Source organism: Rutilus rutilus, assembly GCF_951802725.1.
Source record: "Rutilus rutilus genome assembly, chromosome: 8".
NCBI lineage: Eukaryota > Metazoa > Chordata > Actinopteri > Cypriniformes > Leuciscidae > Rutilus > Rutilus rutilus.
In genome coordinates, this window is record NC_140222.1 from 28,149,844 (window position 1) to 28,176,644 (window position 26,801).

Below are 26,801 nucleotides of genomic sequence, written 5' to 3' on the forward strand. Positions count from 1 at the left end.
TGTGATGGTATTTATTTGCATAAAGTTGTTTTCAGTTTTTTCTAGGTTATGCAACCGAATCATATGTCAATAACCTCCGGTCACTTTAATGCTGCAAATCCCGTCAGTGTGAACAGAAAATATTATGAAGACAGAATATTACAAAGAACAAAAAAATCTCAACAGTGCAATAGACTAGAATTAAATACTTACTGCAAAAAAACAGGAGGGTGGAAGGTAACACCTATAAACCCAGATGTGAATTATTCACAGAAGAATAAAGCGCCTTCTGATAGTACTTTTCATAAACGATCCTCGTTCTGCTGAAAAAACCCCCAGCTTAAACCAGCGAAGCTTAACCAGTACCCCCAAACCATCCAAATAGACTAGAATGATTAGGCTGGGAGCCTGGTTTAAGATGCTTTATGATTTCAAAAGAGTAATGTTAATATACAAAGAAATTAAACTGTAAAAAGTGATCTAGACTAACACTGATGTTGGTACTTTTACAGAAATTCCTTATTTTACCTTTGCAGTGCTGCTGCTGAAGTACAGAAGCCCTATTGAACTTCTTTTGTTGGACTAACGAATCATGCAAGTCACGTACAGGCTTCTGATAAGCAGAGTGCCTTCGGAAATGTTTGGGCCAATGGCAAGCATGCTTTAACTGCGCTAATTTGCAGCAGACTGGCAGGGCTTTCACACCAGTTAGAGACGCACTTTAGATTTTACCAGCAAGGTGAGACTATTTTTATGGGCTGCTATAGTTTCATGCTTTGCCTGATGACTTTTTCATTTGCTTAACGAAATCGCCGGGGAACGGAAAATACAAGGAAATCATAATTAATGCCAGCCTGATAAATTGAAACAAATAAGCACGCCTTAAAAAAAAAGAGCTGATTTTAGGATGCATTTATCATCACAAGTGCTTTTTGTATTCATTTTCTGTGCACTTTCGAACCATAAAACATTTCCCCTGGCCAAAATACATCATTGTAGTTTGCTTATGACCCCATTTGACGTTTAAGTCCTGCAGATGGTCTTAAAGGCTCTTTATTTGTGTTTTTGCCATGTTAACACATGACTTGTAAGTATACCTGTGCCCGTGCCAATCTCAGGTTGGCACAGGTTTGTGCCAGAAAGCTGCTTTGCTGTGTGTACGGCATACCTAATCCAGGTGGTGTTCTCCAGAGTATGCCAACATCTCCCGTTTCCAAACAAGCTTTTGATAGGTGGACAAAACCCCTGGCTAGCTAGCGTACATGCTAGTGCTAGTACATGTGTAAATGAAACTGGTAAGAATAAGGCAACTTAAAGGGTTAGTTCACCCAAAAATTAAAATTCTGTCAGTAATTACTCACCCTCATGTTGTTCCAACCGCGTAAGACCTTCGTTCATCTTCGGAACACAAATTAAGATATTTTTGATGAAATCTGAGCCATGTTTCACTCCTCCATAGGCTTCCAGTGTGACCGAAACTTGCTGGCCCAGAAAAGTTATTAAAGAGATCGTTAATATAGTCCAAGTGACTCCAGTGGCTCAATCTTAAGTATATCAAGCGACGAGAATACTTTTTGTGCGCAAAAACAAACAAAAATAACGACTTTATTCCACTATTCATTTCCTTCTCTCTGGATGTCTAGTTGGTTTGCGTAGTGTTTTTGCGCAGCGCGTCTGTGTTACACGTCACCACGTAGGCTCACTATTGGCCGACGCCGGTCATGTGTGTGTTGCGTGATGACGTGCAACACAGACGCGCAGCGCAAACACACTACGAGGCCCAGAGAGAAGGAAATGAAAAGTGGAATAAAGTCGTTATTTTTGTTTGTTTTTGCGCACAAAAAGTATTCTCGTCGCATGATAAACTTAATGTAGTGCCACTGTAGTTACTTGGACTATTTTAACGATGTTTTAATAACTATTCTGGGCCGGTGAGTTTCGGTCACACTGGAAGCCTATGGAGGAGTCAAAATTCTGTCAGATTTCATCAAAAATATCTTAATTTGTGTTCCGAAGATGAACGAAAGACTTACATGGTTGGAACAACATGAGGGTGAGTAATTACTGACAGAATTTTCATTTTTGGGTGAACTAACCCTTTAAGGCCCTGATATACTCATGGCTAAGTTCTTTGCTTCTTCGCTTAGGTGTAAAAAGAATATTGAAATACATAATAATTGATATACTGTTAGCAAACATCCCGGCGTTTAGATCAATATCAGGACTCGACATTAACGCTTGCTTGTCCAGGACAAGGGGCAAGTTGTATTTACCCGAACGGACAAGTAGCCTGATTAAAACTTCAGTGACAAAAAATAACTAGGGAACCATCGAAACGTGAGAATGATTCTGATTTTATTACATTCAGTGTAAACAGTGATTGATAATGGATAGTGTATTTATGGTAACAAGGTGGCGCTGTTGAGGCTCGCGCTGCCTCTCTCTTTATGAAAGACTTTCTTGGAGAAATCAAAATGAACGTTACAGCACACAAGAAACAAACAGAAGAAGCATACTAAAGTAAAAATTCAAAATGTTGAGTTTTTCATTTATAGCATATGATGTAGTTAAGTATCATAACACGACCAAGGGAGCCGTTTTGCCGAATATGTTCACGATTGCAAAATAATGTTACTTACTAGTTAATATTAAGTTACTTACATCATAGACACACTATCAACTGTTTATTTCACCAATGAAAATGGTTGCAAACAAAGATCATAGCATAACTACTGTGTATCTCAAAGCAACACTCAGCTGTGTTTTGTTACTGAACGATACATCGGTTGAATGAATGATTCAATGATTCACTCATTAAGTGACTTGCCTACACCTACTGGTGGTTTTCATATTTAAAAGTATCATTGCATTTTCCCCAACATTTCTTATTTCTATATTCAAAAATCTCATAGCATTATTTATTGCAGTTGTAATTTTGCAGTGTAAGTTGTTTAATTTGATCGGTAACAGCCCTAGAGTGTCTTATTATTGATCAAATGTAAGAATTTGACATGAAAGATGACACATATATTTAACATAGTAAAAAAAAAAGAAGAAGGACTTTATAAAGGTAAATAACGTCCAGGGGTAAATATCAAAACTATGCAGATTTAAGTATCTAAAGGCTGAAAGAAATCTGATGAAATTATTGCTTCAGAAAAAATCCTTTTTTTCTTCCCAAGGAAAAGTAGCTTCTTTATTCAGACAAGTGAATAACCGGATTTATTTGTCAGAAGGACGAGCACATGACGAGGCTTAATGTCGAGCCCTGAATTTGTAAATGTATTGTGCACTTTCTTCTTAACAACAAAATAAACGCAAAAATGATAGCGGTGAGAAACCAGCAGTTAAGAAAGCATCTGTGCTTTCACTGTGGATATGTTTGTACAAGCTCTGCAATTCAGCACTCCAGTCAAGTCACGTTTATATATATATATATATATATATATATATATATATATATATATATAGCACTAGATTGCTTTAAAGCAGCAGCTATACACTATTAAATATGAAAAAAACGGTGTCAATGTCCCTATCATTTAGAATTACAACTTCAGTTTGTACTATAAAGCGGCTCTCCAGTCTGTAAAATGGGTTTGGAGTTTGCTGCATGTTGCCTGAACAAGGTCACATGGTGGCTTAGGATATAATAAAGGAAGGTGGATTTTTCCCTGTAGCTACATGCCTTCTTTAGCTTTAGCTGTAGTCAAGAATAAATTCAGTGGTGTGGAAGTGAGATGAATGTAGACGCAAACGCTGACGGCAGAACAAAGGAGCGTCCTGTGCGGAGGATGCTTCTGCAGCAAGTGGAAAATATTGTGATCTGTGATTATCTCCCTTTCACGTTTCATTAACGTCATCCAGATAGGACCCGAACAGCGAGCCGCATCCCCCCTACAGAGTGATCATACCACAATCCTCTGATGAAACACCTCAAATGATCCTTTGAGATATCAAAGAGTGAGGCAAATCAAGGAATCTGTAAGAACAGTTATTATTTAATGAGGTGGCAGGGTTTGATTTCAGCAAAACAGGTTTTTCGTCAGAATATTAAGACATAAGGCACTTGTTAATGTAACACCTCACACTACGGAGAAGCCGTGCGCAGATCTGTTGCAAACCTGACTTGTGTGTTAAGCACCAGACCTGTTTTTTTTTTAGTTGCTCTGTAAATAGAAGTGTTGAACAAGTAAGAAAAAGATTGGTAAATGGTCAGTTTACTCTTTTATATGTAGTAGTTAAAGCTACAATATGCAATAATTTTTTGCCTCTAGAGGGCGCTACATTCCAAACAACAACAACGGCGTAGCTTGATGACGATATGAAGGAGCGTGGAATGATGGGAACTGTCGTTTTAAACTCCACCGTGGATGTAAATCAGTCAGACGGGAATCGAAAAATCATGTTCATGGATGAGGCGAAGTTCTTTTTTTATAATGACATGCTTTTTGTGGCGAGGGGGGCGTGGTTCAGCGCGGTCTGTAATGGGAGAGAGAAGAGACGAGCAAGTAGGTCAAGTGCAAATGACGAACACCTGTGTCTTATTGCCGTGATCCGCGTGGAGAGACCGCTTTTAAACCGCGCGCTGGAACGAGAGAGAGACTGAAGAGAAAATTGGACGCAGAGAAAGAAAACCGGTGGATCCGAGCTCTCATTTTTGAACTGTTTTGTGCCGTCGCGGTTGCCACGGTGAATGCGCGTTGTGCACGACTTTGTTTTGTTTTATTTTAATAAAGTACGAGTCCCAGTCACGCCGATCCCTGTCTTCTTCCTTCCTGACTCTTGAACCTCATCACACTTTTATTTCATTAAAATGAATTAACCGCAAGAAAAGTAAGGTTTAATACTAAATTGGTTATCATAGATGTTACTGTATGTCGAATTCATTGTTGTGATAACGTGGCGCAGTTTTACGTGTTCTAAACAATTGTTGTAAAAGTACATTCGAACATACCCACATCATTTGCCAAAATACTGATTAATCTTTATGTATAACACATGCTATATTTATTTACATGGCCATAAACACCAGACGTGATAAACAATGTCAATAAACTAAACACAAATCTAAAGCAATATATACTTCCCTTACATAAACATAACTATTACCGAATGCTACATTTGGAAAATATAAAATTAAGCATGCTTTGTCGACAGAACTAGCTGCAATCGGTAAAGAATGACTGTGTTCCATAACGACTGCAAGAAACAAGCTAACGTTTGTTGCTTGATAGACGCTACAACTACAACTTCCGCATTTGTCCAGGACTCCACGCAGTACGAGCGGAAACCGAGGGTAACGCGGATATGACGCAATCGACTGGCGACTCCCAGCTCATCCCTGCTCTAACGCCCCGTTTCCTTGGTTAAAATCGCAATTTTCTCACGATTTAAAAATAGTTGGAAACATTTGGGATATTGTAAGTAATCAACTTAACAAAATATATAACACTGGCCTTGAGATTATGGGATATTTTAATGCAAAATTCTTGCATATTGTACCTTTAAATGTGAAAAACATATAAGACATTGGGTCTCATTCACTATCAAAACGTAGAGTAAGGTCACTTTTATAAAAAAGAATAATATAAAGATTTACAATTATTCTTGTATAAACTAAGAATTTTTTAAATTAATACTAAAGCAAAAAATAAATAAAATTGTTTTACACATTAAAGCATTTGCATATAATTTATAATATGAAGCATAAAAATCATAATATATATATAAAAAATAATGAATTATGATTATTAGGGTACGATTACATGACAATTATGCATTTTTTGAAGTTTCACGTACAGCTGACAACACTGTCAAAATGATCTCGGATCCACAAAAATGACTAAAAACGCTATTTTATTATAACGCTGTATTATTTTCCATTTTTAGTTGAAAATGGTGTCGTGTAAACTGACCCTTATTATATAAATATATATATATCATTTATAAAGAAATACTAAAACAATAAACAAAATGCAAATAATTAAAAACATAAATCAAAAATATAATTTTTTATAATTTATAACATATTTAAAATGATTTGTAATTAGATATTTAATAGTTATAATTTATATTACATATATTATGCATGCACAATGTATCATATAAATATTAAATAATTATAATTACTCATATATGACTACACAGAATCTTTAAATAAACACTAAACCACACAAAAATAGTAAAACAATTATTTTTATTTAAATGATTATTTAAAATATAATCATTTATACTATATAGCATATAAAGAATAATGTATAAAAATATTGAAGTTATAAATAAACACTAAAACACTAAAAATATTAATTAAATTATAAACTATATATATATATAGTAATAATTCACTACAATTTGTAAGCAAACAAACAGATATTTTGGCCTAACAAAATAAATGTTTTTAAAATTTTGTAAATGTGTGTTTTGTGTTGGTCCTAAAAAAAAAATAACAGAAAAAAAAACTTTAGAACTGCAAACTTGTTAGTAAATCATAATTTCTGCATGAAAACAAACATACAGAAGTGTGTAAGTGTGTGAGCACAGTTAGTAAATAAAACCCAATGTTTTTACGAAGCACAAAGATCCCACAGTGCAAAATCAAAAAATGCAGATTGTATTAAAAATATCCATAAGACACACCTACCAGCAGCCAAAGCTAGGGAACCAACTGACATTAGATTTCAGGGTGGCAACAGGCAAGACACTCATGTTTCACAGCAAGGATTTTCCAGTCAGCCTGGGACAAGAACATTCCCACTTAAGCTTTTAGTATTGCCTTCGAGTTTTAAAGCCGGCAGGACTTATCAGTCCTTTATAGCTTGATTTGATATATCGCAGTTTGATGCTTGTTGTCAGTACCTGTGAGTTACAGCAGGTATGCGGCATGGATTAAAAAGCCTCTCCAGATTGCATTGGCCTTGCCTATTCCCGCTCTAGCAGGGACTTCAAGGTTTTGTGTTAACATTCTGAATCAGTCCCAGCATTCCTCTAAATTAATTCTCCTTTAAGCATAATTTGCTTCTCCCTTATTCCCTCGCAACATTAATAGGAGACAGATGTCCATAATGGAGTCCAAGTTTTTTTGTCCATGCAATGCATTAAATAGATTTTTGGGCTATTTTTATTTTTATTTTTTAAATCCCAGGTGACAATAAAACAAAGTACTGAACTTCTGTACGGATGATGTGATGGACTAGTAAATGCAATTCTGTTTCTCTTAAATGCACAGGAGAAAAAATGATTGACTGTTTCAAACTGCTTTCAACCAGATTTATTACAGAATATTGTTATGCCATCTGTTGGGGAAAAAAGCAAAAAAAAAATAATAATAATATTTTTTTTTTATTTAATCAGTAGTCCTCTTCACTCTGAAACAATTTGGTGCTTCTTAAAATATGTAAAACTAGGGTTGGATATTCAGAATCGGATCTTATTTGGAACTGATATCATTTTTAAATACATATTTAATAAATATGGCCAATTTTGATTTGATGTATTTTATTTATTTTTTGGTCTTCAAGTATTTACACTGTAAAAATAAAATAAAATAATGTTTTAGCTTAAAAAAGTAAGAGTTTGTGTTGCCTTTAGATTTTAAGTTGAGTCAACTTGAAATGAAGTTGTACTAGGTGGCAACTTGGATATTTGAGTTGACTAAACTGAAAATGTTAAGGCAGTTAAAGACCAATAAAATAAATAAAATGCATCAAATCAAATTTTTTTTTTTTTAAATGCACATTTGTGGTGTTAAAGATTCATACATGGATACAGTGCAAAAATACAAACTTAGTTTGTTAATGATGATTCATGAGTGGACGACTCTCGTGAGCCAGTTCTTTCAAAAAGATTCACAAATCAGTCTCAAATGTGGTGTTGGGATAGCATACTACTTTTATTGTTCTGTTTGTTTACCGTATCTACAATGTAGAAAAGTTTTTTTTATCTAAAGAATGGTTTTTATACTATACTATTGTGCAATGTAAAGGTTCCATGGATGTTAAAGGTTCTTCATGGAACCATGGATGGCAATAAATAACCTTTATTTTTAATAGTGATACTGCAGAAATAGTAATAGTAGTATGCTATGCTATTAAGACTAAGTTCAAATTACTATACAGTTCACTAAATCAGCCAGAGTGGATACTGAATTAACATCCAACTCACTCACAGAACTACAGGTGATACTTCTGACATGAATCAAAACTTAATTAACAAACCAGAGATGTTAAACTGAAACAGAATGAGGAACAGATTCATTCAATTCCCATCCTATTTGAAATGCATCCACACAATTGCTGCATCTCTCAAACTTTACACGTACTCACTGCCAGACCAAAAACATAATTTGAAAAAGATATAAAGGAACAGAGCTTCTTATCTCAAGCTAACCCGTTGTCGCCGGTCCGCGTGTGGCTGTTAGCACTGATTCTCCTACTGATCACGTAAGCTACGTCCTTTCCAAGACCGAGATCCCTGGTTCCTTTTTATGATAGTGCATCTCTATTATTAGTCATGAGCTCGCGTCAGGGAAGCTAATCTGAAGTGAAAAGCCCCTCATGCTCTGATCTATCCAATAAGCCTCCTCTGCCATCAAAGTGCTCTTTGAAGTTCATGTTCTCCAGACAGATTGGTTCAGGTGTCAGGTCAGAGTTCCTGTAGCCAAAGGTAACGGCAGTCATTTGAAGCCTTCCAATATCTTTATGTTCTTACCCGTCCCATCATGTTTATTACAAGGGGGAAATAAGAACAAGCTTTGTTCTAGTACAAGTTGTGTGTTTTTTTCTGTCCTGTCTTCATTTTACGTATAATATTGAGAGACTTTTGCTGGAACATGAAAAACATTGACTTGGAAAAATGCTTTGAATGACAAAGTGTATATCTGTGTATATACATGTCGATCTGTGGACTATCCTCAGTCGAACTCTCGTGAGTGGAACCAAGACGGCATGATATTATACTGTAACTAGAGCCAAAGGATGCCAGAACAAAAGGGGATGATGCATTAATTGCTTCGAATACTTTGAACAGAATATATGAATCGCAGAAATTTACGTTTTATTTTTGACAGCCATAGGAAACATATGCATCTGAATTGGTAAATATATTTACAGAATATGTATTGCAGCTCAGATGTGGCATGAATGCATTTACACTGCAATTACAATTGCATGAATAACGGCATGAGATTAATATGTATTAAATGGGTATTAAAAGCATAGCTCACCCAAAAATTCTGTCATCATCTGGAATCGTCACTCGAGTGATATTAATATGATAACTACAGTGCAATGCATAAGTTAATTCACCCATGCTAAAGTTGACTAAAAAGAGGAATAAAAAATCATATTTTGGAAATTGAACTTAATGCCTTAATTTAAAAAAATTAGGAAAAATCCAACCTTTAAGGACACCAATTTTCTTTGTGAATGAATAATGTATCGTAAATAAATAAATGTTCTTCCTTAAAATACATGGTGCATAAGTTAGTACACCCCTATGTTAAATTCCCATAGAGGCAGGCAGATTTTTATTTTTAAAGGCCAGTTACTTCATGGATCCAGGATACTATGCATCCTGATAAAGTTCCCTTGGCCTTTGGAATTAAAATAGCCCCACATCATCACATAGCCTTCACCATACCTAGAGATTGGCATGGTTTTATTTCAGTTAGCCTAATAGCTAGTTTGATTTGCATTGAGAGATGATCTTATGGAAAGTACCCCATGCCAATCTCTAGGTATGGTGAAGGCTATGTGATGATGTGGGGCTATTTTAATTCCAAAGGCCAAGGGAACTTTATCAGGATGCATAGTATCCTAAAAAAAAATGTAAAAAAATACTTAAAAATAAAAATCTGCCTGCCTCTATGGGAATTTAACATAGGGGTGTACTCACTTATGCACCATGTATTTTAAGGAAGAACATTTATTTATTTACGATACATTATTCATTCACAAAGAAAATTGGTGTCCTTAAAGGTTGGATTTTTCCTAATTTTTTAAATTAAGGCATTAAGTTCAATTTCCAAAATATGATTTTTTATTCCTCTTTTTAGTCAACTTTAGCATGGGTGTATTAACTTATGCATTGCACTGTATATCATATGATATAAATATGGGACAAAGGACCAGATTTACTAAACAGGGCAAATTATAGCATGAGAGCGAAATCCCAAAAAAGCATCGATGGGAATGGAAAGTTCAGTATGGATGATTTCCATAAAAACCAATGGAATCTACCAAGAGCAGTGCAAGTTAGCGCCTAGTTTAACATAAAAAAAGTTAAATAATGGCGCACATATCAGTAAATAATTGACTAGCGCAAACCTTGCACTATTCATTTAAATAAATACATTTTGACGCAAAAATAACCACGTGTCTTTAGCAAAAGAGGGTTTACTGGCGAGATAGATAGATAGATAGATAGATAGATAGATAGATAGATAGATAGATAGATAGATAGATAGATAGATAGATAGATAGATAGATAGATAGACGTAATTTAAAAAAAGTATATTAAAAGTAAAATAAAAAAAGTGGCTAAAAAGAAATAAATCTATTATTGTTGACAGCCCAATCCCGTCAACAATACAAATCCTCAGTGTTGAGCCTTGGTAAGGGTGACAAAACCCTCTTCACAGCGAGTATTAAAAAAAATCCACAGGTACATAATGGGAGAGCACAGTTATCGATGCTAATGTGCTGGACGTTTTGTTCACGCTTCACAGCAAAGGTTACAGATCTTCTAACTGCGAGGCTTTTACAACCGACTAGTGAGCATTTCTTTCTCCATTACCTGCACTCTCATTTGCCTTGCCTGGCGGGGTAATCAGCAGCCCATGCCGGACAACATGACACGCGCACACACACAGTTCTCAGTTATAGTGAGCAGGCGTCGTTTAAAGCCTTTTTGCTGTGCCCTCTGAAGCAGCATGGGCTCTCTTTAATGGTGCATTGCTCCTGGAGTCCCCCGCCGTACCCATGTGTATCTGCCAAGGTCTGGTGTCTGTCTGCTGCTCGGGTATTTTTGGAGGTGTGGTAAGCATCATAAATAATGTACCTGTAAATGATACGTGTTTGGTCTAGCTGACAAATGGAGCGAAGGAGCAAAAAAAAGGGGGGGAAAAAGCTCTTTGAGAGGGCAAGCCCCATCAAGGCATTTGCACCCTTTGGTGCGAAGAAGAATTGCATCGACTTGCACCCAGAATTTCATAATTTCAGCTTAAGCTGCACAGGAGAGCAGCGAGCATCTATTCCCTAGTGCTCGCTTTTAAGATGATGATGAATCACATTATAGCGGCGGGACCGGTGCCAATTCGAGAAATGATGGAGGATGAATTGTTGCTAACGAACGACATATTTATATATAGCTATATGCTGTACAGACACCAATGAAAAAAAAAAAAAAAATTCCCTCATGTTTTCATCCAGAAGTCTTCTTCAGATATCCATTAGTCTCATTTCAGACACTTTTTAAGTATCTCTCTTAAAAAGCAGCCGGCATATGCTGTCATTTGACTTTCTTTGAACTGTAGCATTTTTCTTTTCCATCGGCCAAGCTTCCTTCAAAGTGTTTTAAAGGCTTTTTCCAGGCTGAAATTGAAGCATGCTAAATTATAGAATAAAAGAATTACAGACAAAAGTGCAGTTATTGAAAATCTTTCTTACTGATAGATTAGACGGTCCCCGAAACTGCCCATCGGATTGGTCTTAAAATCTCTCTCCATCGCTCCGTTGATCAGGGTCGTTTACCGACTCAAATAGATTATACTTTAAAGCTACAATGTGTGATATTTTCCCCCATCTAGCGGTGAAATTGTATATGACTACCCAGTGAATATTCGTTTCTGTTCCTTTCAATTTCGAGGGCGTTTTAACTCCTACGGTGGCCGTATTATTCCAAGATTGACATGGCTTCCAGTTCGACTTCGTCCAATTGCGCCTTTAAAACTATTCATCACCTGTGATCCGTCGCAGCACAGATTTATGTTACAAGGTAAACAATACTTTTTCACCATTGACGTGAGGAAAAGTAACGCAAGTTATACTAGAGGTCGTTCTGGCGTTATGCAAAACCATGCTATGGTTAGACAAGCAACTATAAAACTTCGAATTTACACAAATAGGCTGAATTGCCTGTCGAGAAGAAAGCAGGCAACTTCGGCGTCCGTTTTAAAATCTTTGCTCCTCATGAGCTCTTTCCATCTGGGAAAAGTTACTCCAGTATTGACTTTGGTCTTGCTGATTTGCCTGTCACGTTGACGTTTTAATTCTCTCTTTCGCTTCCTTGGCGACTCTGCTACATGTCCTCGAAAATAGGCGTGATCCTCCATCAGCAATCTTTCAAATCTGCCGGCAGTCGCGAGTAATCTCCCCCTCGCATTCGTCTCTGTGTCACTGAGTGTAAAGCGCGAAAGGCGAAGCTTGAATTTACAGGTATGTCCCTCTTTGGCTAATGTAGTTTCAAGATGGAGGGGCAACATGGCGACCGGCATTCGAACCCCTCACCCGTATGTACTTTCAATGGCAGATTATAAACTTACGAGAATACTTTATTACTTGAAAGAAGTAAATATACATTAATGAGCACATATATTTTTTTGTGTTTTTTGCTAAGAATCAACTAAAAAAATTACACAGTGTAGCTTTAACAAAAAACACGTGCAAATGCAAGTATAATACATACTTTAAAAAAGTCTATGAAGTTTTAATCAAACACAATTATAAAAAAAAAAAAAAAATGGAGAGATCAGTAACAGATCTAGGAAATATAAAAAAGCACACAAAAATGTGCCCTAATTTGAAATTGTTTATAGTTTGTATTCAGCTGACTATAGTTTGTATTCAGCTGAGAAAAGGGGCAAAAATCATGTACAAATTCAGGCAAATACCGAAAAAAAAAAAGAAAAAAAGTGGTTTATAGAACCAACACACTGACTAAATCTGAATTCTGACTCGCATTATGTCTAAGGATGCTTGTGCTGTAATCCATCCTTGGATTTTACATGTAATATTCATCAGGTTGAGTTTGCTCACTTGCCACGGAAAAACCTTGAGGTATTTTCAGGCCTGCCAAAAAGTGTGTCTGTGTGTGTGATGTAAGACTCACAGGCAGTGTGTTAGAATGAGCTGGGTCTCAAAGCAGTTCTGGATGTAGTCTGTCGTAATCTCCTCCCATCTGCTAAAGGAGCTGCTCTCCCCGCACAGCGCCTGGGCCCTGGCCCGCCCCATCTGGGCTTTTCGGACTCTCCAACGCATTACCCTGACCTGTGTGAACTTGTGTGTGTGTGTCTATATATGTGTTGGCACTGCTGTGACTATTATATAGTTTTCTAAAGAACATTTCTCAATTTTGTGAGTGTCTAAATCAGGTTTGTACAGTAGCCGGGAGAGCTGCAACTGAAGAAAACGCCAGCAAATTAAGAAAACATCTTCATCAGTTTGACAACACATGTGCAGCAAATACTCACAACGCAACCAAATACAGAAACGCGCTGAAAATACTCACAATGCAACCAAATACTCACAACGCAACCAAATACAGAAACGCGCTGTAAATACAACCCACATGCAATCAGGATGTAAAAAACAAGCAAAAAAACTCACCTTTCAGGTCATCGACAACACCACTGACGAGTAGACAGTGAACATTAAGCATGTCCCAGACAAGTTAGTCACTTGTTGGGGTCCCCTTGAAACATTCCCGTTTTGGTCCGTGCTATTTGAAGTTTGTTTCTGTATTTGGTTTTGTTCGAAGTATTTGCAGCGCATTTCTGTTTGTGGTTGCATTGTGAGTATGTGCAGCGTGTTTCTGTATTTGGTTGCATTGAGAGTATTTGGTTGCATTGTGAGTATTTTCAGTGCGTTTCTGTATTCGGTTGCGTTGTAAGTATTTGCAGCGTGTTTCTGTATGTGGTTGCATTGTGAGTATTTGGTTTCATTGCGAGTATGTGCAGCATGTTTCTGTATTTGGTTGCATTGTGAGTATTTGGTTGCGTTGTGAGTATTTGGTTGCATTGTGAGTATTTTCAGCGCGTTTCTGTATTTGGTTGCGTTGTAAGTATTTGCAGCGTGTTTCTGTATGTGGTTGCATTGTGAGTATTTGCAGCACATTTCTTTATTTGGTTGCGTTGTGAGTATATGTGGTTTTGTTGAGTATTTGCAGCACGTTTCTGTATGTGGTTGCATTGTGAGTATTTGGTTTCATTGTGAGTATGTGCAGCATGTTTCCGTATTTGGTTGCATTGTGAGTATTTGGTTGCATTGTGAGTATTTTCAGCGCGTTTCTGTATTTGGTTGCGTTGTAAGTATTTGCAGCGTGTTTCTGTATGTGGTTGCATTGTGAGTATTTGGTTTCATTGTGAGTATGTGCAGCATGTTTCCGTATTTGGTTGCATTGTGAGTATTTGGTTGCATTGTGAGTATTTTCAGCGCGTTTCTGTATTTGGTTGCATTGTGAGTATATGTGGTTTTGTTGAGTATTTGCAGCACGTTTCTGTATGCGGTTGCGTTGTGAGTATTTGGTTGCATTGTGAGTATTTTCAGCGCGTTTCTGTATTTGGTTGCGTTGTAAGTATTTGCAGCGTGTTTCTGTATGTGGTTGCATTGTGAGTATTTGGTTTTGTTGTGAGTATTTGCAGCACATTTCTTTATTTGGTTGCATTGTGAGTATATGTGGTTTTGTTGAGTATTTGCAGCACGTTTCTGTATGCGGTTGCGTTGTGAGTATTTGGTTGCATTGTGAGTATTTTCAGCGCGTTTCTGTATTTGGTTGCGTTGTAAGTATTTGCAGCGTGTTTCTGTATGTGGTTGCATTGTGAGTATTTGGTTTTGTTGTGAGTATTTGCAGCACATTTCTTTATTTGGTTGCATTGTGAGTATATGTGGTTTTGTTGAGTATTTGCAGCACGTTTCTGTATGCGGTTGCATTGTGAGTATTTGGTTTCATTGTGAGTATGTGCAGCATGTTTCCGTATTTGGTTGCATTGTGAGTATTTGGTTGCATTGTGAGTATTTTCAGTGCGTTTCTATATTCGGTTGCGTTGTAAGTATTTGCAGCGTGTTTCTGTATGTGGTTGCATTGTGAGTATTTGCAGCACGTTTCTTTATTTGGTTGCGTTGTGAGAATATGTGGTTTTGTTGAGTATTTGCAGCACGTTTCTGTATTTGGTTGCATTGTGAGTATTTGGTTGCGTTATGAGTATTTGTTTGCATTGTGCTATTTGCAGCATGTTTCTGTATTTGTTTGTCTTGTGAGTATTTCCAGTGTTGTTGTCAAACGGATAGGCTTTACCTACATTTTGGGGATCAACTGAACCCAAAAGGATCATAAAACTTGCTTGCATTGGACAAAGCCAATTGTACTCATGAGAAAAATAGTTTAATAAACCTTGTAAATAAAATCTTAAAGAAAATAAAAAAGCATACAGGTTTCTGTGAGGTTTATGTACAAGGTTAGGGCATGAGAAATATTAGACATTACCTAAATGTGACCTAAAGGGACATCCTTGAAAAAAGACTGAAGAATAATAGTGCTGTAAATCAATATTTGCCCCCAAATTAATAATATAATTTAATTCTGACAGATAAAAAAAAAAAATGCAAAAAAATATTTTCTTTAAATGAAATGCACTAAATCAACGCAATTTAAAAATGTACAGCCATGTTACCAATGTTTTTTTTAGTTTGTATCTGTCATTAGCATTATATAAAAACAATAGAAGTCTATCCACATATAAATGTAATGTCTGCATATAAAAAGCCAAGTAAACATGCATGTGTGCGTATTAAGTGGAATCACAAATCAATCTTGTCCTTCATGTGTAAGAAGGTGAGACTGACATTTTTTTGTGGAATGCTCGGGCATGCAAGATGAAATATGTCCTCGTGTGTCCTGAATATGACAGACGTATTGTGTGCGTGCATGAGTGTGTTTGGCACTGGAGAACATGATAGCTTTAATGAGACGGCTGCATATGAAGGACTGTCATTAGTGCTGAGAGAGGCAGCAGCCTGGTGATTGCAGTGATTTGGCTCCGCTCTTTTTGACCTGTCCGACCAATCAGAACACCTCAAGAGCTCGCTTCAGAGCCTATGCAATCAGCCAGGACATTGGCCCACTTAGCAACAGCCACCCAGCAAAATGGAGTACACATGTAAGAACAATGTTCTCCAGCAGCAAGCATACAGTCAAAAAAAATTGGATTCTGAAAAAAAAATAAATAAAATACTTCAAGTCCTAGTTTATGCTAGTTAATACTGGTTATGTATGGTCAAGTTAGTGAACCAATCGAGCAAAGTTTTGCTGGTGAAGATGATATACCTGCAATGTCTTTCTGGCAAAAGCTGTTTACCAAGGTAGTCTATATGAATATGAATATAAATATAAATATGAATTCTGGCATCATTTACTCACCCTCATGTCTTTCCCAACCCGTATTACTTTTCTTTATTCCGAAGATCACAAAAGGTGATGTTTAGTCGCTGCACTTTTCCATACAATGAAAGTCAATGGAATCTGAAATCTTCAAAATTCACAAAACGCATCAAAAACCAAGGTCATGGGTTCGATTCCCATTTCCATGAACTTGATAAAATGTATAACTTGAATGCAAAGTGAAGGGCCAAAGTTTTGATAATCGTTCAAATTCTGTGAGAATAGGGACAGCACAACTATAACAATAACACAAAAGGAACAATATCATTGGAATCCCTTTGAAAGTATTTTTTTCCCAGCTGATGAATGATAAAAATCATTGACAGCCAATCAGACTTTTGAGCAATTAAAGCGGCAGATGACAATGTCAGTGCGTGAATATAATTAACAGAATGAGTCAGAACTTGTGCGTTGTATTCCAAGTCTTCTGAAGTCATGTGTTAAATTTAAGTAACATTCAAAAATGGCTTTGAAATCTTGTTCGAGCTTCAGAATATTCAAATTTAGCACTAAACAATTACTTACTGTAGACCCATGCAGCAACCAATCATTCACATCACTTGGCCTGACATGTCAATGTCCAGCTTGAAAAAGAGCACGAAGGTGATTCAATTATGACAGAATTTTCTTAATGTTTTTTTTTTTACAAGGGGATAAGTGAACAGTTTCTTTAAAAAACCTGGAAGCGACACCAAGGATTCTGTGTGTAGGGTTAATACTAGATGTGATAAGAGTCTTGGGAAAAGAAAACGTAAACAACAACATCTACGCTATTCAATCTGACTTGTATTTTCCAAACTCTTTAGTCCGAGATAGAGGAAAACAAGTTTCATCAACCTATCTTCATTCTTCCCACTTGATACAAGCAGATAAATCATTATGAGAATGGCAGACTGAAAGCCTACCACCTTTGTCCATGCCTTTCTCTAAGGAAAAAAGGCAAGAAGAGTTTGTTTCTCAAGGTGATTGTAGCAGTGATAAGGGAGCAGTTCTTATTAGGGGTGACAGCGAAGGGGCTGCGGCGGCAGTACTGACTGGATAACCTTGTGCCTGCTCGCCCTTCTGCGCCAGGCTCCTCTGCCTTGCCTCGGCGGGGACACAATCTGCTGGCTGGAATTACCTCGCAGCTGGAGGAAAACTAAACATGATTTCTGACCTTTACTTCTTGTGTTCAACAGTAACCTTTGGTGGTCCGCTTGCACAGACGGGCTGAAATTAAATCCCGACCGCTGCGTGTACGATTATGTGCATGTTGAGGCTGAGAATGACGAGAGAATCAGCGGTTGAAATATGTTCCTTCAATTGCCGTCCTCTGTCTGGGAACCCGCTAGCTTGAAATGTTAATTGAAGCCAATTTGTTTCAACAGTATTTGGAAACCTTAAGATACAAGCTACCTTATTTCTCCTCCCCAAAATGGAGCTACTAAAGCTAATGCAAACTTAGACTGAAGAGTTAATGAAATTATATAGCTATTTATGGAGCAGATGCCATATATCTTCAAGTGAGCTACCTTATTTCTACTAGAAATGACATTTCATGGCATCCACTGTGTGAATATATCTTCCAGCAAAATTGTATTCTTTGTCCAGGTGCACAGATGACTTAAAGAATACTCACAGCTATAGGCGGATGGGTTCTTAAACATGCATCTTAGCCTATGCATGTGTGAAGAGGATTAACAAATATTTTTCAGACCTTTGGACCAGCCAAGCGTAACTGAAAGCAGTAATCTAGACCCTTGTTTCCCTTTTCTGAGAAAAAAAAAAAGCTACAATTACTTATGCTGCACTCGTCCTTCTTTGCTCATTACAGGCTTATTCCACCAACTTCTTCTTTTAGTGTGCAAGCTAGCATGCTTGTGCATGTTGTAAGAGGTTCCCATCCGATGAACTCATTATTCCACAGTGCTCACCCCACTCAATGACACACTCCACATCTACCCCTGACTGTCACATCCGAGCAAATTCATGCAATCGTGCCCACTATCCTTTAGACTGGAGATAATGCAGGCATGGTGAAGTGCGGCTGAATCTTAACCACGAGTGGAACCTAGAATTTAGTCAAGACGCTGAGGGGAAAATTGACCTGTTCCATTTTAGTTGAGAGGTTCAGTATGTGCATGTTTTTTCAATGTGTTGAAGCACACGTTTGTGGCAAAATTTTCATTTGAGACACATTGGAACTTAATTCCAAATGTATGGTAGGGTCCCAAACCCTTTCCCTAAAGAGTTAAAGATTTAAATAAACATTATATTTGAGAAAAAGGTTAATTAATACATAACATTCAACGTTCAAGACTAAAAACAACAAAAGATGTACACATTTTTTTTCAGGGAGATTTTAAACATGTCCATGATATGCACATGAACATGCAAAAAAAAAAAAATAGCAGGTAAAAGTTATTGTAGTTAATAATAATAATACACTACATTATTTAATTTATCAACCCCTAAAGGAGAATAGGAAGATCACCAAGAGAGCTGGCAAATTTCAAACAACTGCTTCCATGGACCAACTGGCCTGTGTGGGGCAATTCTTATTTCTAGGCTGGGGGGAAAATTAAGAGATGAAACCTGTCGTCGGGATGATTCTACTCTGAAAAAGGACAAGATGGTTGGTGTTGGGGGTATCTGCTCAAGGGGGTGGGACTTTGGGGGGTAGAAGATCAAAGCGACTAAAGCTGATTTATCCTGTGTTATAGCTCAAATGCCTCTGAGAGGCATTGAACAGGCCTTCAAAAAGCAATAGCAGCCACCTTTATATCCAGCCTGTGCCAGTCATCAGGCTTGCCTGTGAAGCAAAATCAATCTGTTTCATATCAGAGATACCAGGGGAGAAGGAGAGAGAGTGTGTATGTGAGTGTACAATCTGTCCCCAAAGCTCTTTTTAATGACACATGCTGCATAACAGAGCAAGGATAGAAAAGTGTTCAATAAGGCAAACATGCTGTTATCTGGAGATGAGGACTAATATAAAAAGGCTCGGGTGATACAGAGGGAGTTGTCAGTCAAACATGCTATAATTTCTATTTTCAAAATTCCCTTCCTTTTCTGCTCAGCATGGACACACTTACTTGGGCAGAAGTCCTTCAAATTCTCGCTAACAAAAATGGTACAAGAACCACCCAAGCTATGTTGTTGACAATGGTTTCTTGAAATAACTCTTAAAGCACTTAAGAGGCCCTCATAAATTCAAAAATGCACATGACATCAGCCAGCACACTGTTCTTTTAATATAACCCATCACAATATTAATTTAACTAGGCAGCATGTCAATCAGGTGACCCAACCAGGAGATTCTTTCTAATCCATGACCGCGTACAGATTGAAATGATTAAAGAAATGCATCTGGAAGAACTATTTAATCACATTAGCTCTATAGACTTAATAACCAGTGACAGAAAGCCCTTGTGGAGAAGGTTTCTTGAGGTTTAGAAGATCTCTTCCTTTGTTTTTCTTTGAACAGGTGTGGTGACCTTTCAACCACTTAATGAGATTATGAGAGTAATTAGAACTGAAGCCACCGAGGGTCCCAACAGTCAACCCGCTTGAACTCGAGAGAATAACCAGTGTCCATCTGGGTGCCACCTCGGAATTAGAGTAAGAAACGTAATTAAGTCCTAATGCATGGATCCTCAACTACCCTAGGGACTGGAGGACGTGTCCATGAAAAAAAGTAGCATTAGCATACATACAGTAGCTGGCAAGCACTGCATTAAGCAATACCAAGTCTGTCAAAGCAGGACACACTCTAGGATTTGGGGTTGGGGAAGAAATCCCCTGCAACCATTAAAGTCACAATGGTGTTGAATTGCTCCTGGGGTGCTACTTTGAGCTGTTCATTTAGGATGATGTGCAACTATTGGGCCTGACTTAAGCACACTCTTCATCTCCAACATGGCCACCGAGAGGAAGGCAATAAGGGACCCAAGGAAACCCAATGGGCGCCTAGGGAGCGCTAAGGCTGGCCACTCACAGGGAAGCCCAAAGACAGCAAAGTGTCAGAGTCAATGCGAACACACACCTCTACAATGGCAAAATCAATGGGGCTTTATGAGGCATCAATCTCCTCTACAAAGGCCTGCTTGTCTACTGCTGCGATGGACCATTTGGATGTGAGACTTTGACGTTCGCCATTTTCCAAAAATTGCTGGGGAAGGCTTTTTGGGATTTTGTTGACCCATTCCTAATGGTTTATCTCATTCCCTTAAAGATCCTTTTATCTGCCGTGTGGTCAAATTGGGAACATTTTCTTTTTTAGTTACTAAGGGTCATTGATTTTTTAACGTCCTCTGGAACGACAAAAGAATGTAATCTTAGTTGTCTGTTTAGATCAGGAATGGACAACTCTGCTCCTGGAGGGACACTGTCCCACAGATTTTAGTTCCAAATCTAATCAAACACACCTAATTTTACAGCAATCCTCAAGACTTTGTTCAGACGTGTTTGATTAAGGTTGGAAATGAAATCTGTGAAACTGTGCAGATCCCTGATTTAGACCATTAAAAGAATCACAAGATTGACCATCATTCCCTAGAAAAATACCTATTTGGCTCTATTTTACACCTTTTCAAGCACAAAAAACCCTCCACCATGTTTATGTGGGTGATTTCAATAGACGGATCTATTTACAGTAAACAGCAGATCACATGCTAGAGACTTAGAACCGAGGTACTTGGCAAGTGTCCTGCAATATAATTGATTGTTAGGCAAGTTGTGCATCCTCGGCCAACCTTGCTCTACCTCCCCCCCCAACATCCATCTCTATGGCATTTACACCTTTTGTTTACAATACGCCCCTTGATTTGACCAGACATCAAGTTGGGGGTTTGGGGCTCAGGGCTCCCGTTCCAATATCTAAGCTAATTACTTTTTAATTTACAGTGTGTCGTTAATGGTCTTGGCAGGGGAAGCAAGGTTAGACAGGCAGCAGAAGCCACTTCCCTTCCGTTCACCAGCACCATGGCCTCCTTAATTAAAATGAATAATCTAGGCATCCATCAGATAGATGGAGAGAGAGTCAGAGAAAAACAATTGTGAAGATAGGAAGGTAGGTAAAAACCCTGCTGAAAAGAGCAGCTTAGGCTAGCACCAATTTCAGTGAATTGTTATGGTGGTTTAGCTAGTGGATTTTATCTCAACCATCCTGACTTTTTCTGGAAATAATTGAACGAAAAAGTCTAGAAGCCTGGTGGGGAAATCAGTACACCAGGATCTCGTTAGGTAAAAGCATTCAAAACACAACCAACGCTGGCCAGTTTTGATGGTCTTTTCAGCAAGGAGAATAAAGAAGTAATGTTACAAAAGTAGTTACAAAAGCTACATCAAGAAAAAAAGAAAAAAAAGAACAAGACAACTACCTCCACGGCTCTCGCTGTCAGCTGGCTTCACCTGGATGGGGCGAGTCATCTGGAAGAAGAAAAACAGTACAGACAAGACAAGGGGTTAGTTCAGGCACAGGAAACTGCTGTCACCGCAATAAGCCTACAGCCTGTTGAGCTTATGTCCAACACAAAACAATCCTGTCTAAATTTTGATCAAATGCAAATATCCATATGTCACTTTGCAGGGTACTCATTGTCCCTTAAACATACAAAATACAAGAGTGGTGATTTGTACCAGCATGCCTTCAGTTGACTTCTATTTTTGACGTGCTGCACAGTTCTAGACACTTTATTTTATCCATCTGAAATAAATATATTTACAAATGTCACGTGTGTGCATTGATTGCTATTTTATTCATGCCTCTAAAATGACTTCCAATCATTATAGCAGTGCCAGGTTCCATGCGCACCTCGAGTCAAAATCCTATAGCATGTTTGATTTATATTGCCTGGTCCACTTAGTGGTCATTAGGGTTGTGTCCCTTTAATGGCACCGACAAACAAAACCAAAACATTTCATAGAAAATAATAATAATATTACTAAAATGGTTGTTTTTATTAATATTCAAGCATCACAGACAATGGCAGACAGCAACCACGATAATAATGTCAATAACACCTCTACAAATGACTTAGTTTCTGTACAGTTATTGAGGTAAACATGCCTAAAGTACGGAAAAAAAGGTACCTTTGGGTACCGGAACCAAATTTCAGGTTAAAATGTGAACGGTACCCAACCCTAGTGGTCATATTGCTACTGTACAGCCCCTCATCTACTTATAAAAAGGTTGAAATCTCTAAAACTTTTGGCAAAAAAATGGCGAAAAGTTTCAATGACACATTTCAAATCAGGAATAAAATACAACAACTCTAACATAAAATAAGCTTATTTTTTTTATCTCAAAGTCCATTTACTCCTCTCAAAAAGTCTCTAGTCTGATCAGCAAGTTGTTTTATGTTTGCTTTGCCATGCTCGCTTGGTTACAGTGTCTAGCAAGGAGGAAGTGAAATGCAACAACAATTAAAGTGGAGGCAGCCACGAGAGAGAGAGAGAGAGAGATCAATGAAGCCCTATTGATCCCTGCCCCTTAGGCTGTGGAGAGTGTCTGGAAAGGAGGGATTCTGTGGGTAGAAGGCTCACAGTAATCTACTAAAGCCTGATAAGAATGGCATTTGTTGGATTAGATGCCTCTGTCATCACAGTTTTTGTGCTCCGTATTTTGCTCGACAATTTTTTTTCCCATTATCCCTGCAAAGGTTGAAGCTTTCTCGACTGGTTCTTATTCTAAAATCTTGAGCCAAACAGAATGAAAATATATATTTTTTTGTTTGTTTTTTTTTTTTCCATCTTCTGCCCGTCGTTCAAGGATTCAAAAAGGATTTAGCTGCGGGATCAAAGGATGTTCAAAAGGTTTTTCTGTGCTCCCATTTATTCTTACCTGGGGATGTAATGTAGAACGGAGTACTGTAAGTGCAGACTGTTTGATTTTTGGAGCAGTACAGCAACTATATATATATATATATATATATATATATATATATATATATATATATATATATATATATATATGTATGTATCTAATTAATCGCACATTTTTCTGTAATTAATCGTGATTATCACACCAAACATAAAAAAAAAAATCATATTTTATATTGTAATAATTTCACATATAAACTTCAAATTAATGTAGAAACAACAAACACAGTAGCCTATATTTAAAATATTTGTTTAATAACATTTTTTTATGAATCAAGGCCAATACCCCTACTGTCTCTATGAAATGTTCTCAATTTTAGCCATTAATTATAGTCATTCAGCATTACAGTATAACTGAAAGTTCTCAATTTTAACATTTATAAGGCTTTAAAAAAAAATATAACATCTTTTAATGTAAGTGAACTTAAAACAATCTACACATAAACCCATTATAATAAATGTCACATTTACCTGTGCCCTTCAATACATCAGATTTTTAGATAGGTCCAACAGGTAGGATATATACAGAAATTGAATAAAGTTATCAAACACTTCACAGTCTTCACAGATTAAACCTTATTAATGCTATAAAAGGTATTCAGTCAAAAGCAGTGAGTGATTTTATCTGTAATTTGTTCTTTGATTAACATTAATGACATCACAGCAGCAGGTTTATTAGGCTGCTGTCACTTTAAGACCTGGCGCATATCACGCGGATCAGATACATATTTTCTCACAACTCTTTACGTTCATATAAGACTTTTTTGCTTGCAGGGATACTTGACAAAATGGGCATTTTGACATAATTATGTGTGTTTTTGTCGGTTCAAGTGATGTCTTTATGTGCGCACGAGTCGTGTGTGTATCACACAGACAGGAGACTCACAGACGTGCACCAGTACCGCACTGTGTTTTCTTTTGTGTCTTGTAGAGAGTGAATGGTTTAAAAGCATTTGCATGAATAAGAGGATGATAAAAGATCCATCCTGACATCTATATCAGGGTTTATTCAGTGACATCACTGGTTTGAAAGTATAGTACCCCATATATTACCAGTAATAAAAGTAATAATCATAAAAGCTGATAGTGTTTTAAAGTTATGTTACATTCGAGAGAACTTTCTTTAATTGTTGAAAAACAGGACAGATCCTGTCCTAAAGGCCTACTTTTACACTATAACATCCATTCCCCAGCATCGTAATCCAATGGGAGCTTTCTATCGATCCAAAACAAACTGCTAATAGCAACACAGCAGGCCCAGTTTGGATGAAAAAGAGCCAAGAGCTGTGCAGAGATTTGCGACAAGATTACCCAAATTTGCAAAGCGCCCTTTGCAGGCTCCCCAGCCATCTGTAACCTGAAATTAAGCCTTTATGAACGCTGCAGCAACTTTCGTCTCATGCAGACGCCAATTCAAAGGCCTGGGAAACGTTTGAGAGATAACAGGATCAACATTTTGCCTTTCTCCTCAACATATTTTCTTTTACTGTCCAACCGAAAAAAAGGTCAGTTTTAAAGACAGGCCAGTCCCATAAAAGCATGACTTGTTCAAGGAGAAACACCATAATGGGATTTTAAAAAGCCTTAATAACATGCTGATATATGAGGAAGAGAGCCAGGCCAGATTCATTAAGTGTTAAACGTATCCATTTTCACCTTGAGGAACTGAATAACCTTCCTCGGAGAAATTATTCCATAAATTTATCCATCGTAAATAATAACTAGCATGGTCTAACTCTTTGTGCAAAGGGGAAAAGGCAAAAGATGTAATTCTTCTGAAGGTCGGAGTTCAGTAGCTTTGTCTTAGACTCCGGTTAAAGAAAAAAGAAAAAAATGTGTTTTTGAAATACAGTAATGCACTGCAAGAGATTTCTCCATTGCAAAGAACAACATTTTTACTCAGATGTTCTCAAGCATAAACACAAACACAATCCAATAGACCTAACTGTGAGATATACCCATCTCAAACAAATCATTTGACAAACACAAACAGTTGCCCACATTAGCATTTATAGATACTTCGCAATATGCATGCAACACTGTGGATGGATGCGACGTCTGGTAATAAAGGAGATTTTGTTTTGGGCAAGGGAACACATTCAGAACTACCTCGTGTAAACGCCATCAGTGAGATGCATTTCTAACACGTTGGACTTTTGCGTAAGGTTTATGGATTCACCTCTCTAACTAGTCACTGTCCTGGTCATAAAATGCTGGTGTAATGGTCCATTTGTTTTCCTAAGAGCAATGTGTTTCTCCCTTGTACGTTTAGTATCGACGGAACTGAGTTTATTGCATTTTTCTCACCTCTAATGGGATGCCTTACACTTGAGGTACGCACATTTACACACACACACTAATATTCTCAAAAATACTGTATACTATATGTCAGTTCATTTTAAACAAATGTGGGAACAGATGGAGTTATGGTTTTGAATATGTAACAAAATGCTAAAGGCTTATTAGCCTGTGAATAATATTTAGATTATATGCAAATCATTTAAGCAAATAAAATAAACAATACATTAGAATATAAAACATATTATTATAAATAAAATATATTAATAATGAATCACGATCTTTGAATCTTTTGACAAATAGTCTATGGTATCTGTAGTAGAGTATTGGTAAAATACTTTCTTACTAATATTATAATTAGGAAATCATTAAAAAAACTAAACTAAACCACTAAATATAATGTTTGTTAATTGAAACGGAGCTAAAATAAAATAAAACAAATAATAAATGAAAAAGTTCTAAAATTACTAAAACGGAAATCATAATAAGTTAAAGCTGAATAGAAATTAAATGACTAAAAACCTAATATTAAAATAAAAACTGAAAAAAATAAAAATAAAAGCAATTCAAAATATGAATAAATGCTATAATAGTATATAAATAATACTAAAATAACATTTATGTTTCACATAAAACTATTTGAGGCAGCATTCTGGCTGTCCAAATACAACTAAACAAACCAATTACTACATAAACAAGTAATAAAAACTCAGTGAGTGTTTTAGCGCAATTTTCTCACGTCATGGGATCACAACACTCAAAATTCAATTTTTGAAGCATAAAGGAAAGATTTTTGATCAAATCTTTTTTTCTAATATTATTGTAAATTTTAAAAGCTATCGATTGCAATTTGTTTCAACTTGATAGCTATTATGGTTGCCGAGAAATTTGCAAAAAACAGATTTTTTTCTGGAATTTCCAGGAAATCCAAAATCTTTTCCTGGATTTTTTTTGTGCGTTCCAGAGATTAGACCTTCCTTAAAGGGTAACTAAACCCTAAACCAACTTTTTTTAGTTAATGATCTGTAAGAATGGGTCTTTATTAGTGCTGTTCATTGATTCGAGTAACTTTTTTGACATTTGGGTATAAAGTGCACGCCCCCGCGCTCAGCCCCGCCCTCGGTTCGTCCCCTCTATCTCCGCTGGGGTCTGCCCACTTTTCTAGCATTTTTCAAATATTGCCAGTGGGTGGAGTCAGGCTCTGACCAGGGGTTTAGTTACCCTTTAAC

The 26,801-nt window shown here is 37.0% G+C and overlaps 1 protein-coding gene across 26 annotated transcripts in view; it reads right to left on the bottom strand.

Moving 5' to 3' along the window:
• The window catches only part of celf5a (cugbp, Elav-like family member 5a), a 219,096-nt gene that overhangs the window by 74,196 nt on the left and 118,099 nt on the right, over positions 1-26,801 (bottom strand). For all 26 annotated transcript variants that reach the window (XM_084416132.1, XM_084416118.1, XM_084416114.1 and 23 more), the window contains exon 3: positions 21,774-21,822. In XM_084416132.1, the coding sequence (XP_084272258.1) occupies positions 21,774-21,822 (49 nt within the window). The remainder of the gene's footprint in view (positions 1-21,773; positions 21,823-26,801) is intronic.